This window comes from Pundamilia nyererei, unplaced genomic scaffold (assembly GCF_000239375.1).
Source record: "Pundamilia nyererei isolate P.nyererei 1_Seehausen unplaced genomic scaffold, PunNye1.0 scaffold00299, whole genome shotgun sequence".
In the NCBI taxonomy this organism is placed as follows: domain Eukaryota; kingdom Metazoa; phylum Chordata; class Actinopteri; order Cichliformes; family Cichlidae; genus Pundamilia; species Pundamilia nyererei.
Genome location: NW_005187700.1, coordinates 110,840 through 126,342, shown reverse-complemented (window position 1 = coordinate 126,342; position 15,503 = coordinate 110,840). Strand labels below are relative to the sequence as shown.

General features: G+C 43.8%; 1 protein-coding gene across 1 annotated transcript in view; it reads right to left on the bottom strand.

The window, feature by feature from the left end:
- Positions 1-15,503, bottom strand: part of LOC102197453 (receptor-type tyrosine-protein phosphatase mu-like) — a 116,467-nt gene that overhangs the window by 45,543 nt on the left and 55,421 nt on the right. Inside the window, exons 11-15 of the mRNA XM_013915412.1 lie at positions 15,176-15,294; positions 13,519-13,593; positions 5,797-5,823; positions 4,114-4,125; positions 1,718-1,908 (exon numbers count right to left, since the gene is read on the bottom strand). Of these exons, the coding sequence (XP_013770866.1) occupies positions 1,718-1,908; positions 4,114-4,125; positions 5,797-5,823; positions 13,519-13,593; positions 15,176-15,294 (424 nt within the window). The remainder of the gene's footprint in view (positions 1-1,717; positions 1,909-4,113; positions 4,126-5,796; positions 5,824-13,518; positions 13,594-15,175; positions 15,295-15,503) is intronic.

The window sequence follows — 15,503 nt, the reverse complement described above, 5'->3', positions numbered from 1 at the left end:
CACACACACACACACACACACACACACACACACACACACACACGCACACAGCTCACAACAGAAAGTCCCAAACTGGTGCTGTTAGTGAACATTATTTATTTATTTTATTTACTGTCTTCGTCTCCTGGTTATTGCTCCTCCTCCTCCTGCTCTCGCAGCCCTCATGCTCCTCATTACTCACTAACCCGCCTGCTCACAGATTAATAGACTTTTGATATAAATGATTAATTGTTTAGAGAGATTCTTTAGTTAGTAGTATTTTGTGGAACTGACTCTGCTCCTTCATGTTTAACCACACTCTTCTGATTGGTTGGTTCTAAAGGCTAATAAAGCAATAATGAACAACAGTGAAATCATGTTTTAGAATCTAATGTGACAAAAGACAGAACAACTGTCACAGAGATGCCTGCAGAAAATCTGGAGCCAAATATAGTGTCACTGCTCAAAGTGACTGTGGGTTAGCTCAGGAGGATAGAACCCAGCTGGTGGTGATTCTAAATGATGGTGTGGGTCTTACTGGTGGTCTCACTGGTGGTGTGGGTCTAACTGATGGTGTGAGTCTTAATGGTGGTCTTACTGGTGGTGTGGGTCTTACTGATGGCTTCACTGGTGGTGTGGGTCTAATTGATGGTGTGGGTCTTACTGGTGGTGTGGGTCTTACTGATGGTGTGGGTCTTACTGATGGTGGTCTTACTGGTGGTGTGGGTCTAACTGATGGTGTGGGTCTTAATGGTGGTCTTACTGGTGGTGTGGGTCTAACTGATGGTGTGGGTCTAACTGATGGTGTGGGTCTAATTGATGGTGTGGGTCTTAATGGTGGTCTTACTGGTGATGTGGGTCTAATTGATGGTGTGGGTCTTACTGGTAGTGTGGGTCTAATTGATGGTTTTGGTCTTACTGGTGGTGTGGGTCTTAATGGTGGTCTTACTGGTGATGTGGGTCTAACTGATGGTGTGGGTCTTAATGGTGGTCTCACTGGTGGTGTGGGTCTAACTGATGGTCTCACTGGTGGTGTGGGTCTCACTTGTGTTGTGGGTCTTAATGGTGGTCTTACTGGTGGTGTGGGTCTAACTGATGGTGTGGGTCTTAATGGTGGTCTCACTGGTGGTGTGGGTCTAACTAATGGTCTCACTGGTGGTGTGGGTCTCACTTGCGTTGTGGGTCTTACTGATGGTCTCACTGGGGGTGTGGGTCTAATTGATGGTGTGAGTCTTACTGGGGCTGTGGATCTTTAGTGGAAGTGTTTGGAACTTTTCTTTGAAGCTACAAATTCTGACAAACCAACATGATGAATGTTTCCACTAGAATTGAAAAAGCACTTCACAGCTCAGTGAAACCATGATGGAAGCAGACATTGAGACACACTGCCACCGAATGAAGGTGGAGGCTGACGGAGAGTCGTGGTGTTTCTCCGTTTCTTTGTGCTGAAAAAACAAGCTCAGCCCTAGCTCAGATTCACTAGCTCAGGTCCTGATCTTTCTGATGGTGTTGGCCTTATTGATGGTGTGGGTGTAACTGAAGGTGTGGGGTCTAGGTGTGGGTCCTGATGGAGGCATGCAGGACTGTGGGCTTCACTTTGTAAACAAACACTTTTTTTTATGTCGACTTTTGTCAGCATTCACACCTGCCTCTGTCTGACCCCTCCCCCACAGCTGTGGATTGGATAAAAGTGTTTTTACTGTCAAACTGAAGAGGAAACTCAGAGTGTTGTCCTCACCTCATATTCCTCCTTGAAACCATAGCCCTCAGCACATTTCATCTGGGTGATGTGCTGGAGCAGGTCGGCCACTCGGATGGCCGGGTGCAGCTGTCCTGTCTGATACGGCAGCGCCTCCCTTTCAGAGTCCCGCTGCTTGTAGTGGGACTGGACCAGGCTACTGGTTTCACTGGTCATAGTGTGGCTGTCATCTGGAGGGAGGATAGAAGGAGAGGCGGGAGAGGGTGGACAGATCAGATTTAGGCTGCACAGACACATGAATATGAAGCTGGGATGGACCAGACCGACCCAGGCAGAACCAGGACATTAGCTCCAGTTCTAATGTTTCTTATTATGGAACTTGATAAATTTCACTTTCAGTTCTGTATCGGTTACATTTGAATTGTTCTGATTAAAGCTTAGCTTAATTTTGGACAGACTTTGTATGTTCACTTAAATACCTTTAAAAAATCTTCTAAATTCCTTCAAAGGTCACATTTACAGATCTGCTATTGAATCTGCTCATTAAATCCATCAATGCTACAGAGTGGCATATAAAGTTTAAATGAACCAGAAGGATTAAAGTTCCTGCTCACAAGCTGACATCGAGCTGAACAGGAGAAGATATGAGGCGAAGATAAGAGTGACTCTTCTGTACCACAGGGAAATGGACATCACAGTATCTGCAGCAAAAATGTGAACTGTTGATCTGACAGTTGAGAGAAGCAGCCTGGCTTCCACTGATCCAAGTTCAGAACTTTCTTAGCATATGAGGTAGGTAATCCTAAAATGCTGATAGATTTTTAAAACTTGTAGTGAAGCAGAAACTGCAGACTTCCTTTCACAGTCACGCTGTCTCTGTGTTTTTCATCAGTAACTTTATCGTCAGCAGGCAAACCAATGGGATTCTGTGTTTACAGCCAATCAATCGCAGCGTCCTGACCTCATGAAGCACAGACCGCTTTAATTTGTTTGGTCAAACCTTCTAACCTTCAGCTGCTGCTCTAACAAGTCTCAGTGAAAACTCGGACTTACAGAACACATCCAGCCACTGAAACCTGGACTCTGTGTATTATCAGTGGAAAGACTGGTTCTGTTAGATCATGTATTGGTATGAGTTGGTTACTTACTGGTTTTAGTTTTTCTTTACTGGATTAAATAGAAGCAACATTGAACAGAAGGACTGTTTTCACTTTTCGTGTTGGTCCATTTTTTCCCTGAATGTTAGAAACGGTGAAGATGTTTTCCTTGTTGTTCTTTCAGCCTCATGTACTAAACACAGCAGAAACATCTTAACCAGCCACCAGGACTGTTAGAAGACTACAGGGTGAAGCCATGATGTAACACAAACAACCTCAGATTACAAAACTGCTCAGGTGTTGGTTAATAATAATAATAATAATAACGTATACTTTATTGATCCCTGTGTGGAAAGTCCTCTCTGCATTTAACCCATTCACTCATTGAAGCAGTGGGCAGCCACCAATCTAATGCCCGGGTTAAACAGTAAAAGAGTGAACTTGGTGATTCAATTTCATCGAGCCTGAATTTGACGGACGGCCTGAAAGAGTGAAGTCATACAAAGTCTGTCCAGAGTCTGTACTTTCCTTCAGTATGCCACTGATCTGTCCAAGGAGCCAACAGCAACACTAATGAATGACACACACAGATCACATGACATCAGATCACATGACTAGAGAGAGGATGGTGATTGTTGCTGGTTTCTTTTCACACTGCTGCCATGTCAAGTTCTTCAATAGTTCATTGCAGTTAATTGTAATATCAAGTACTGTTCTGGATCCAGTACATCATGGTCTGAGTACTGGTTCAGATCCAGTACAGCATGGTCTGAGTACTGGTCTAGAGGTGGTCCACGTTCTTGGAGCTGCGGTGTGAAAAGAGGAAAGTTCAGAGTCCTGGAAATGAACAAACCTTTTTGGTAAACTGGTTTCTAATCAGAAACGTCCAGGACTCTGATGTGAACATTTCAGCAAAGACTTGGCTGACATACCTTCCACTATACTCTCTAACTCTGTTTTTATTGGCTAGTCTGGGGGCTGACTGACCAATCAGGAACTCTCTGTCATTTAAAGCCCAATCAGGTATGGTGAGGCCGAGAAGATGGGTGATGTAATGGAGGTGGCGAGTTGTGACTGAATGGACAAAACAACCACTATGACAAAAAAGGGAACCAATCAGATAAAGAGATGCAGAGCTAGAAGCTGATTGATTCAAGGTTACATGGTGGGAGGAGCTGGGGGTTGTAGCGTCACAATCTCACAGACGGTAAAAAAAAGCATCATTGCCACGCTAACTGATGATGTCACAGCGGTGGTGGGTGTGGCTCCATGCTCAGTGGTGACAGACACCCCTCCCCAACATGAGCCCACCCTTTAGCCCCAAATTTAACCACTTACCATTAATGGGCACTTTACAAAGAGAAAGATGGAAAAGAAGAAGAAGACAGAGGAGACAGAGTTTAGGCAACAAATTTAGCTTTAGCCTGTTCTTAAGCTAACCTTCTGCTAACAAACAGCCAGCATGAATCAAACAAACAGCTAGAAGTAGTTCTATTTGCATTGGTAGCAGCTAGCATTTAGGGTAACCTAGCTACCCTTGCTAACTGTACCCTGAGTGCAGGACTGGTAGCCTTGGCTAACGTCAGCATCCCTTGCCTGAAGACCGATTAGCTAGCCTGAGGAGAGAGGAGAAAAGGGGAATTTATGAAACAGTGCTTACTAATAGCCTTCTATTCTGTGGACGCTTAGCTGAATCAAGTGCAGAAGTTTCACTGAAACTTGGAGCCGGGTCCACTGTTCCCCATGTAGATGTTCCTGTCCCTAACACTGCGTTTGGGTAGAACGTCACCTGTTTCTAGTCAAAATCCTTTAGAGATACTATCGATTTAATTTGACCACAGCCCTAATCACTGCTCAAGGACAGAAAGACTCTCTGACAGGTTCCCACAACATGTCCCAAACAGAGCTGGAGAATATGTGTTCCATGTGTTCTTTAACTACCAGATACACCTGGGAAAGTGTTTACAGTAAAACAGCCACCGTTTGTTTCCCAAGAGCCAAGCAAATCTCAGGTTAAATCTGAGGAAGAATAAAGTATACAAGGTCTGTGAGCCGAGCTCGGCTGCTTTCATTTCTGTGATCTGAAATAATGACGTGCCTACAACATGCGTATCAATATTTTCAGACTAAAAACACCGAAGAGCTGAAGAAGCGAAAGTCCTCAAAGATATGGATCGTCCACAGAAAACGTGTGCTCATGAGGTGTGGTAATTGCATTTGTGTTTAGTTATTCTTGATAGCATGAGTGATTATCAATGAGATAACTGAGACTGAATAAATCTGTCACTTGCCACGCCTCTGATATTTTAAATAACTGATAAAAATGAAGCCAAGGATTAGGATTCTTCTCAGCTGCAGCCAGACTCTGGGTAAATGTTCACATCACATATAATAATATATTAATAAATAATCAGTTTATTAATATAAACTTTTGGTTTTCCTCCCCCCAGTCCACGTGGCGTGTTGTGCCCATGCAGAGGTTGGAAGTCACAGACAGACGTGACGTCAACACAACACGCAGGAATGTTGTGGATGCGGGGATGGAGTGAAGCCCACCATCAAGTTTCAAAAACAACAAAACCAAAACAGATAAATGCACAAATTTAATCCATTATGAAAGGAAAATAATAATAAAATAAATGTTAATTTAATATAAAGGCAAATAAAAATTCTATTTTAATCAATTAAACTAAAAAACATACAAATTGACAGAAAGAAGAGTATAAATGAGAACGTTATGATCTGAAACAAAATTGTACTTGTAAAAGATGAAGGAACAAGATAACAAAAACAAGATTCCAAAAGGAGGAAAGAACCAAAAGCAGCCGAACGAGAAGCAAGCAGGGATGGATGGAAGTCAGAATATCTGTCCTTCTGTCTCTCGTCTCCTCTCACCTGTCTCTCTATTCTAGGCCTCAGCTCTGTCCACTTCCTACCATCTGACTGCCCCTTTCCTGTCTGTCTACCTGTGCACATCTGGCCTATCGAGGAAACAGAGGAAACAGAGGAAAGGTGTCTCACCCAGAATGGCTGTCGGTACGAAGGGATCTGCCATCAGGACACAGCAGCATACAGACAGATGGACAGACAGGACAAAAGAAGAAGAGAAAAGAAGAAGAAGACCAGTCAGCTCGCTACATGTCTGCAGGCAAAACATTGGCTCAATTTTGGCTAACTGATGTGTGAACACCAGCTGTCAGGTGAATATTAGGCTCGTGGTAGATGAATGTTGGTTGAGAGTATAGTTAATGTTGACTAAATGGTTGAAATGCATCAGCTGGATGTTGGCTGACTGCTGGATGAATGTTAACTATTTAAATGGCAGCTAAATGTCTGGTGAGTACTGGGCTTCAGGTGAATGAGCCACAAGGTTCGAAGCCTAAGTTTGAAGCCTAATCTTAAAAGTAGAGATAGTGTCTGTCTCCTGAATCCAAACTGGAAGCTGGTTCCACAGAAGAGGGGCCTGAAAACTGAAGGCTCTGCCTCCCATTCTACTTTTAAATACTCTAGGAACAACAAGTAGGCCTGCAGAGCGAGAGCGAAGTGCTCTAATAGGGTGATATGGTACTACAAGGTCATTAAGATAAGATGGGGCCTGATTATTTAAGACCTTGTATGTGAGGAGCAGGATTTTGAATTCTGGATTTAACAGGGAGCCAATGAAGGGAAGCCAATACAGGAGAAATCTGCTCTCTCTTTCTAGTCCCTGTCAGGACTCTTGCTGCAGCATTTTGGATCAGCTGAAGGCTTTTCACGGAGCTTTTAGGACTTCCTGATAATAATGAATTACAGTCGTCCAGCCTGGAAGTAATAAATGCGTGAACTAGTTTTTCAGCATCACTCTGAGACAGGATATTTCTAACTTTAGAGATGTTGTTTGGTATGCACATTGAAGGACATATCCTGAATGGAATTAATAAAGATAGATTGATCTAATTTAAAGTGGAAATGCTAGATTGAAGCTAGATTTAAGAAATATGTAAATTTCTACCTTATCATGGTGGAGGGGGTTTGTGTGTCCCTGGGATCCTGTGGGCTATGTTGCTGGGGGGCTTTTGCCCACTGGTAGAGTCTACCATGGCACAGACAAAGAGCCATTCAGAAGACTCTTGCGTGTTACCAGGGCCCCGCCTGGAGGCAGACCTGGAGAGTCTGCCCAAGACACAGTGCCTGGTGGCCAGCCCTTAGCTCATGGGCCCTCGCTGGGCGCAGCCCCGAGGGGGGACATGGGCCCATCCCCCTTTAGGCCCACCACGCATAGGAGGGGTTGTAGGGGTTGGGTGCAGTATGTACTTGGTGCTGGCCAAGCGGCCTAGCCAGACCAATCAATGCTCCTGAGGATGGCAACTGGGACGTGGAACATCACCTCTCTGGTGGGAAAGGACCTGAGCTAGTGAATGAGATTGAGATGCACCAGCTAGATATAGTCCAGCTCACCTCAATGCAGGCTGATGATCGATTGTGTAATCATATCATCAGATCTACGACCACATGTCCTGGACACTCGAGCGAAGAGAGAGGCTGAGATGTAGGGCTTTGCGATATGACGAAATATATCAGATGATGAAATTAAAATCGGTTTTATATTAAAATCGTATATAATCGTTTGTTTCGTGGTGTCGCAAAATCCACTTTGGTGGATGCAGGCAGAGAAAATCCCAGCATGGTCAGTGAAGACGAGGCAGAACCAGTTTGCTCAAACAGAAGGAGCAGTCCAAACAAATGGAGGACCTTAAAGGAGTGGTCACCTCTGTTGCATGGACATGGTTTGGTTATGAACAGTCTGACTGACATGGACCAGAAAACTGTACTATGCAAATGATGGCACTAACGAGGCCCCACTACAGACTCGAACACGGCAAACCTCTCTTTCAAGAATGACATGATAGAGTGTGGAGAGAGTTCACGGTGCTCCAAATAAACCTTAGACTCAAACGTCAGAACAGGCTTTTCCCCGCAGCACGTGTAACATACAGTGGGGCAAAAAAGTATTTAGTCAGCCACCGATTGTGCAAGTTCCCCCACTTAAAATGATGACAGAGGTCAGTAATTTGCACCAGAGGTACACTTCAACTGTGAGAGACAGAATGTGAAAAAAAAAATCCATGAATCCACATGGTAGGATTTGTAAAGAATTTATTCGTAAATTAGGGTGGAAAATAAGTATTTGGTCAATAACAAAAATACAACTCAATACTTTGTAACATAACCTTTGTTGGCAATAACAGAGGTCAAACGTTTACTATAGGTCTTTACCAGGTTTGCACACACAGTAGCTGGTATTTTGGCCCATTCCTCCATGCAGATCTTCTCGAGAGCAGTGATGTTTTGGGGCTGTCGCCGAGCAACACGGACTTTCAACTCCCGCCACAGATTTTCTATGGGGTTGAGGTCTGGAGGCTGGCTAGGCCACTCCAGGACTTTCAAATGCTTCTTACGGAGCCACTCCTTTGTTGCCCGGGCGGTGTGTTTTGGATCATTGTCATGTTGGAAGACCCAGCCTCGTTTCATCTTCAAAGTTCTCACTGATGGAAGGAGGTTTTGGCTCAAAATCTCACGATACATGGCCCCATTCATTCTGTCCTTAACACGGATCAGTCGTCCTGTCCCCTTGGCACAAAAACAGCCCCATAGCATGATGTTTCCACCCCCATGCTTCACAGTAGGTATGGTGTTCTTGGGATGCAACTCAGTATTCTTCTTCCTCCAAACACGACGAGTTGAGTTTATACCAAAAAGTTCTACTTTGGTTTCATCTGACCACATGACATTCTCCCAATCCTCTGCTGTATCATCCATGTGCTCTCTGGCAAACTTCAGACGGGCCTGGACATGCACTGGCTTCAGCAGCGGAACACGTCTGGCACTGCGGGATTTGATTCCCTGCCGTTGTAGTGTGTTACTGATGGTGACCTTTGTTACTTTGGTCCCAGCTCTCTGCAGGTCATTCACCAGGTCCCCCCGTGTGATTCTGGGATCTTTGCTCACCGTTCTCATGATCATTTTGACCCCACGGGATGAGATCTTGCGTGGAGCCCTAGATCGAGGGAGATTATCAGTGGTCTTGTATGTCTTCCATTTTCTGATGATTGCTCCCACAGTTGATTTTTTCACACCAAGCTGCTTGCCTATTGTAGATTCACTCTTCCCAGTCTGGTGCAGGTCTACAATACTTTTCCTGGTGTCCTTCGAAAGCTCTTTGGTCTTGGCCATGGCGGAGTTTGGAGTCTGACTGTTTGAGGCTGTGGACAGGTGTCTTTTATACAGATGATGAGTTCAAACAGGTGCCATTCATACAGGTAACGAGTGGGGGACAGAAAAGCTTCTTACAGAAGACGTTACAGGTCTGTGAGAGCCAGAGATTTTCCTTGTTTGAGGTGACCAAATACTTATTTTCCACCCTGATTTACAAATAAATTCTTTACAAATCCTACCATGTGAATTCATGGATTTTTTTTTTCACATTCTGTCTCTCACAGTTGAAGTGTACCTCTGGTGCAAATTACTGACCTTTGTCATCATTTTAAGTGGGGGAACTTGCACAATCGGTGGCTGACTAAATATTTTTTTGCCCCACTGTATTTCTGTGTTGCAGGTATGGAGATGTTCTTATGTTTTGGAGATGCAGTCTTTCATTCATTGTTTTTATAAGTACAGTGTTGTATTGCCTGTTAGATGGCGGTTATTAATATAATTGTACTGAAGTATAATGTTTGAACTATAAGCACTAGAATATCGGGTCCTGGTGATTGAATTGTATTTATCTGACTGTTTATTTGTTTTTGAATTATTTTGTTTATTGTTCTTATAAATTGTTTTTGATGATTTTTCAGTGACATATTATTTATTTTGTGCTTTTTGTTTTTGAGAGCTTAAGTTAATGTTTTAAAACAATTTGTTGTATTTGATTTATTATATTATTGTAGTGTTAATGAAGCTGCAGACCACAGCTCCTTTTAGCATGGCCGGAGGAGAGGTGTACTGGCAGTCGCGTGACACACACAGATCAGACACATATTTCTGTGTTGCAGATGTGCAGTAAAGAGCCAAAGACCCAGTACTGTCTCCTGCCTCTTACTTTCACGCCAGAACACAACGCAATGACGGGCGTAACACATGAACAGGTTACACACGCCCTGTAATAAATACTTACAAGGAAAATGGCAGCAACTTACAACTTGGTGGTAAGTTGGATAAGGTGGGAAGGGACGACGGTGGATAGACTTGTAAATACCTCAGAGTACACACTAACTGGACTGGGTTAAAAACACCAGTGCACGCTAAAGGAAGGGCCAGACTCTGTTTTCAAAGGCAGTTGAGGTCTGCAACATCTACCGGACAATGCTCAGGATTTTCTGTGAGGGTGCTGTGGTCAGTGTTGTCCTCTACAGTGTTGCATGCTGGGGCAGCAGGTTGAGGGTCACATGTTCAGTGAGAGACTGAGATTACCCATAATGCACCACTGAACGACACAGGAAATGATTCCTTCCTGTGGATATCTTTGTACAACTCCTAACTACTTTGTACAACTCCTAACTACTGTAGTGTGTACTGTGCAATAGTTACACACCCTTAATATCTGCAGGGGGGGGGGATGACACTCTTCAGCCTCCCGGGGAAAGAATAAATATGTGGTTTACTCTTTAGCCTATCAAGGGTATTTAAGGGTGTGTGCCCACAGTCTACATGCATTTTGTGGACTTGGAGAAGTCCTCTGAGTATGCTTTGTGAGGCACTTCGGAGTATGGGGTGTCTGGCCCACTGCAATGAGCTATTTGGTCCTTATACAAGAAAGAGCTTGGTCCACATTGTCAGCTCGGTCATCGATTTTTTTTGACAAAATATCCGGGTGTAGCCAAACTACTTCTACTCGGGTGGAGTCAGAATCTTGTCACTGCTTTTTGCAGATGATGGGGGCTCTGTTGTCTTCATCAGGTGGTGGCCTCCAGCTCACACTGAAAATCAGCACCTCCAAGTCTGAGGCCATGGTCCTCAGCTGGAAAAGGGTGGAGTGCCTGCTCCGGGTCAGGGAGGAGGAGTTTAAGTATCTCAGGTTCTTGTTCACGAGTGAGGGGAGCTGCAGGACTGAGCTGTACCAGTCCATCATGGTAAAGAGAGAGCTAAGCTTAAAAGCCGAGTGTTTCTGGTGGATCTACGTTCCAACCCTTACCAATGGTAACAAGCTTTGGGTAGTGACTGAAAGAATGAGGTCGCTAATGCAAGTGGAAATGATCTTTCTCCAGAGGTTGGCTGGCCTTTCCCTTAGAGATAGAGATGGGCTCAGCCATCCAGGAGGAGCTCAGAGTAGAGCCACTACTCTAGATTTAAAGGAGCCAGTTAAGGTGGTTCGGGCATCTGACTAGGATGCCTCCTCGGCGCCTCCTGGTGTTCTGGATTTTTGCTACCGAGAAAAGGCCCCGGGGCAGACCCAGGCTACTCTGGAGAGATTGCGTCTCTTGGCTGGCTTCTGTGTTCCCCAGATAAGGAGGTGGCTGGGGAGAGCGAGGTCTGGCCTTCTCTTCTTTGGCTGCTGGCCCTGAGACCCAGCATCGGATAAACTTTTCAGAACATGTTTAGCTTACGAGTTATGTGCATATCAGATAAAATTGAATTGAATTATCTGAGGTATACTAGGGAGTGAAGTTTTCTTTTTCATAGGAGCTACAGTATCCAGAGTTGTACCCAATGAAGCCATAACACTATTAACAAGATGAGTCACATCTGTAGGAGTAGCGTTAGGTAGCTGTTCTGCAGTGTGTTGGCACAAGGCTTTGAAGAAGGTAAGAGTGGAGGAACTGCATCATTTAATTTAGTTACATTGAGCTGAGAAAGACATCTACTGTAATGAATCCCCACTATTGTAATGAATTATTGTCAATCTAAATGTTAGTGTTGTTGGCTGGATATCTGGGGAATGCTAATATTAGCACACAGGGACTGATCGTCGTCCAAATGCCTCTGAGAATCTGTGTGGCATTTTTGTGTACAGGTGTAAGGAGAGGAACCAGCAGGTTGAGGTAGGGCTGCTCGATTATGGTAAAAATGATAATCACGATTATTTTCACTGAAATTGAGATCTCGATTATTTGACGATATTTATTTAACCCTTTAAGACCTACCATAGAACCAAGTCCGCCAGAGCTTATATTATTTTTTTTACATGTTGTAGTGCCATTTGTGGGAGCATTTCAAGTTGCTATACATCAATACAACTGTTATAGCCCATATTTTAATAATATTTATGCATTAAGTCCATAGTAACTACATTCATTGCAAAAAAGTGCAATAAACTACAAAAAACTTGAAAATCGTTTTTTGGTTTTTTTTTTTACATATATTTCTACTTGGGGAAATTTAAGAGGCTTATCCCTCAAAACTTCAAATACAAAAAAGTTGCAAAAAATAGTTTACAACAACAGGGAATTTATTTTGAGTGTCTTCATAGTTTTAATTTGGAGATACAGCAATTTTTATATACTGCAGGAAAAACAAAAAAACAATCCTATGATGCAAATTTGCAAAGAAAACAGCAGGTGCATCAAAATAAACTATTTCCAGCAGTGCAATTCGAGTTCTAAGCATCCCAGAAACTATTCAGAAAAGTATAGTCAAACATGACTTATAAAAACACCAGTATAGGCTTTTAAGGCCTACAAGTAAAAAACTACATTTTCCACGAAAATGGCGTCACTTCCGGTTTCGGACAGGAACTGGCGGACATGCTATAGTTCGAGTTGACTCTTTTTCAATGTGGGAAGTGTTACGAACAGCTGATCGGATCGGCAAAGCGTGTTTCTGGAATATTATGTTTTTGTTCCTGCAAGCGCTTTTTATGCAATTTTTGCAAAGCTATATGTGGAAGGAAACCGTGACCTAGGACAAGCTGATGACATAAGATGTAAGTACAACTCCTCTGGTTTCATATGCAAAACAAATTATTGCGCTAGCTTACATGGTTCCGGTTCTACAGGGATTTAAAGCGTTAACAATAACAATGTATTGAATACTGACTTTAAAAAATAATATAAAATAGTGTGCAAATACTGAACAGTGCAAATGTTTGCAATATAAAAAATAAATGAAAACTGTAAACATCTATGTTTAGTGAACTTTGCAGTGTTGCTCTGTGGTGCAGCTATGACACCGTAGCAAAGTTTACACACTATGTCTACTTGATCCACGTCTGACTCCGCGAATCCATGTTTCCACACCACTGAAGTTTTTTTTTTACCTCTCTTTTCAACCAACGGCAGTCACTCTCCTCTCCAAATAACTTCTGCTTAGCTTTCCGAGCTTCCCTTAGGTCCTCTTAATTGTTGTGATGTGTGTTCGAAATGCAGAGAGGTGCGCTTGATTTGCCACACGGAGCAGCGCGAGAGTAAAGCACGAGGGAGGGGCTAATAATCGGCTCAGTCATTTTTAATGATCATTGAAAGCCCAGATCGTAATCGTGATTAAAATTCAATTAATTGAGCAGCCCTAGGTGGAGGCTCATGCAGATGAAGCAGTGTAAAAACAGCCGACAGTGGAAGACGTGTCTCTGAGACTTATCAAAGAACTGTTGCTGGTGTGCAGTAAGTGCCTGCAGTGACTGTTTGCTTGTTCAGCATCGATCTTCATGCATCTGGTGGACACTGGTCCCTGCTGCACATCTGAGACAGTCTGAGACAGTCTGCCTCCTTTTACAAATGAAAACATTGACAGCAGTTCTTATGTCAACAGGAGGCATCTCAGTGTTTTTACCTGGGTAGTAGGAGTTTGCTACGGAGGTGCTGATGGTGTTTGTCTTCAGGGTGAAGGAGGACGGAGATGAAACAGCTGCATAGAGGAAACAGAAACGCAGCCTTAAAGTTTCCTGCTTCTTCCATTTTACAGTCACTGATTCACCCATCGCCCTGCCTGCAACTTCATAAGGAAAGTCTCAGCGATGGTTAATTATTGCTTCATTTATGTTAGCAGCACACCAGCAGCATGTTAGCAGTACGTTAGCATGGCATTAGCAGCATGCTAGCAGGGCATTAGCAGCATGCTAGCATGGCATTAGCAGCACATTAGCAGGGCATTAGCAGCACGTTAGCAGTATGTTAGCATGGCATTAGCAGCACGTTAGCAGCTGGTTAGCAGTATGTTAGCATCGCATTAGCAGCAGTTTAGCAACAGCTTAGCATTGCATTAGCAGCAGTTTAACAACAGCTTAGCACGGCATTAGCATGTTAGCAGTATGTTAGAAGGGCATTAGGACTGTTTGCAGAGACCAAGCTGTAATCCTCAGTACTCCTTTATGAATTACTTGTACCTGGAGTTTGACCCATGATTTGAAATTGTTGCTCAGCTGTTTAATGAACACTGGGTTTCTATTTTAATAAAAGTCAGAGTTACTAGAGATTTGCAGCATTTCTTTTATAATTTTTTATTGTCACTTGAATCTTTTCTGATTGTATTAGATGATTTCAGTTTCAGACAGTCTTCTGTTTGTGGTCGTAAAGCCACAGACTTTCAGCTGTCTCAGTCTGAGCACACAGATGGACCAAAACCTTCACTGGATCTTTGGTCTGGAAGATTTGAGCAGATCAATAAAGAGCATAACTTTTTATTTCAGTTACACTGATTTGTAGTTTTAGCTTTACTTAATAACCAGAATGATGCTGGAGGAGAGGTCTGTTAGCCTGGTTTGTTGTGAGCAGCTCTTCCCTTGTTGTCGTCTACTGACTGATCCAAAGATGACGTTTGACTGATCTTCTTGTTTTCGGCCGCAGCTACACGCCTGAGACTCTCATGGTTAAATTAAATCAGAGGCTCCTGTAAGCTGACATGGTTTCAGGGCCTGTGGTGTTTGATGTCTGTGCTTAATTTAAATCGTCTCCTCCAGGGAGGCGCTCGCAGCTGCATGCTGTGCTCCAGAATAAAGAGGAAGACGGCGAGCAGAGGAGCCTGGGGGGAAGAGTGCCGCCTTGCCCTCTGACGGCCGCTACGCTGCGATAAAACATCGCCTCCTTCAGCTCACGGCAGGAAGGACGAGGACGCCACCTGCTTGGGTTTGAGCTTGTCTTCTTTCAGGTTGGTCGGCGTCCTAAGCCATGCAGCAAAAACATAGGATTTCACTGTTACCGTGGAAACCGAGTCAGAACACGAAGTCATGGAATGACCGACCACACCACAGCCTGAGCTCCTCCCTCGACTCACTGCTATCGTTTAGATACGGGATTATCACGTCATGAATTATCAGCGAAATGATCTTTCTTTGAAAGAAAATGTCTCGACTCGGGGAGCGTTTGCAGATTAGTCTGCGTCGTCTGTGCAACCTGTGGGTGAGCGACTCGGTCACCGAGTCTTTGTCTCACCCGCTTGTCAGAGATAGGATTAGGGATAGCATTTGTGTGCGTCGCGTGCATGTACTCACTGCGTCCGTTCAGCGTGTGCACATGCGTGTCCACCATGGTGGTGTGCTGGGAGTTGTTCACCATCAGGGTCATTTCCTGTCTGGAGCTCAGAGTTTCCTTCCTCTTCTTCGCCAACTTCCTGCCGACACAAAAAAAAGCTGAAGTTTCAATAAAGTTTTCTTCCCTCAAACTCTGTGTTACACCCCGGCCTAGGCAACCGGCATGCAACTTCCACAAAAATAATCCCAAGACAAGATTTAAAGCAAGATACGACATTTATTTACATCACCAAACACAAGGCGCCAAACTATTTACAACGGTGGGGGGAAGATCGCGACCATGACATAC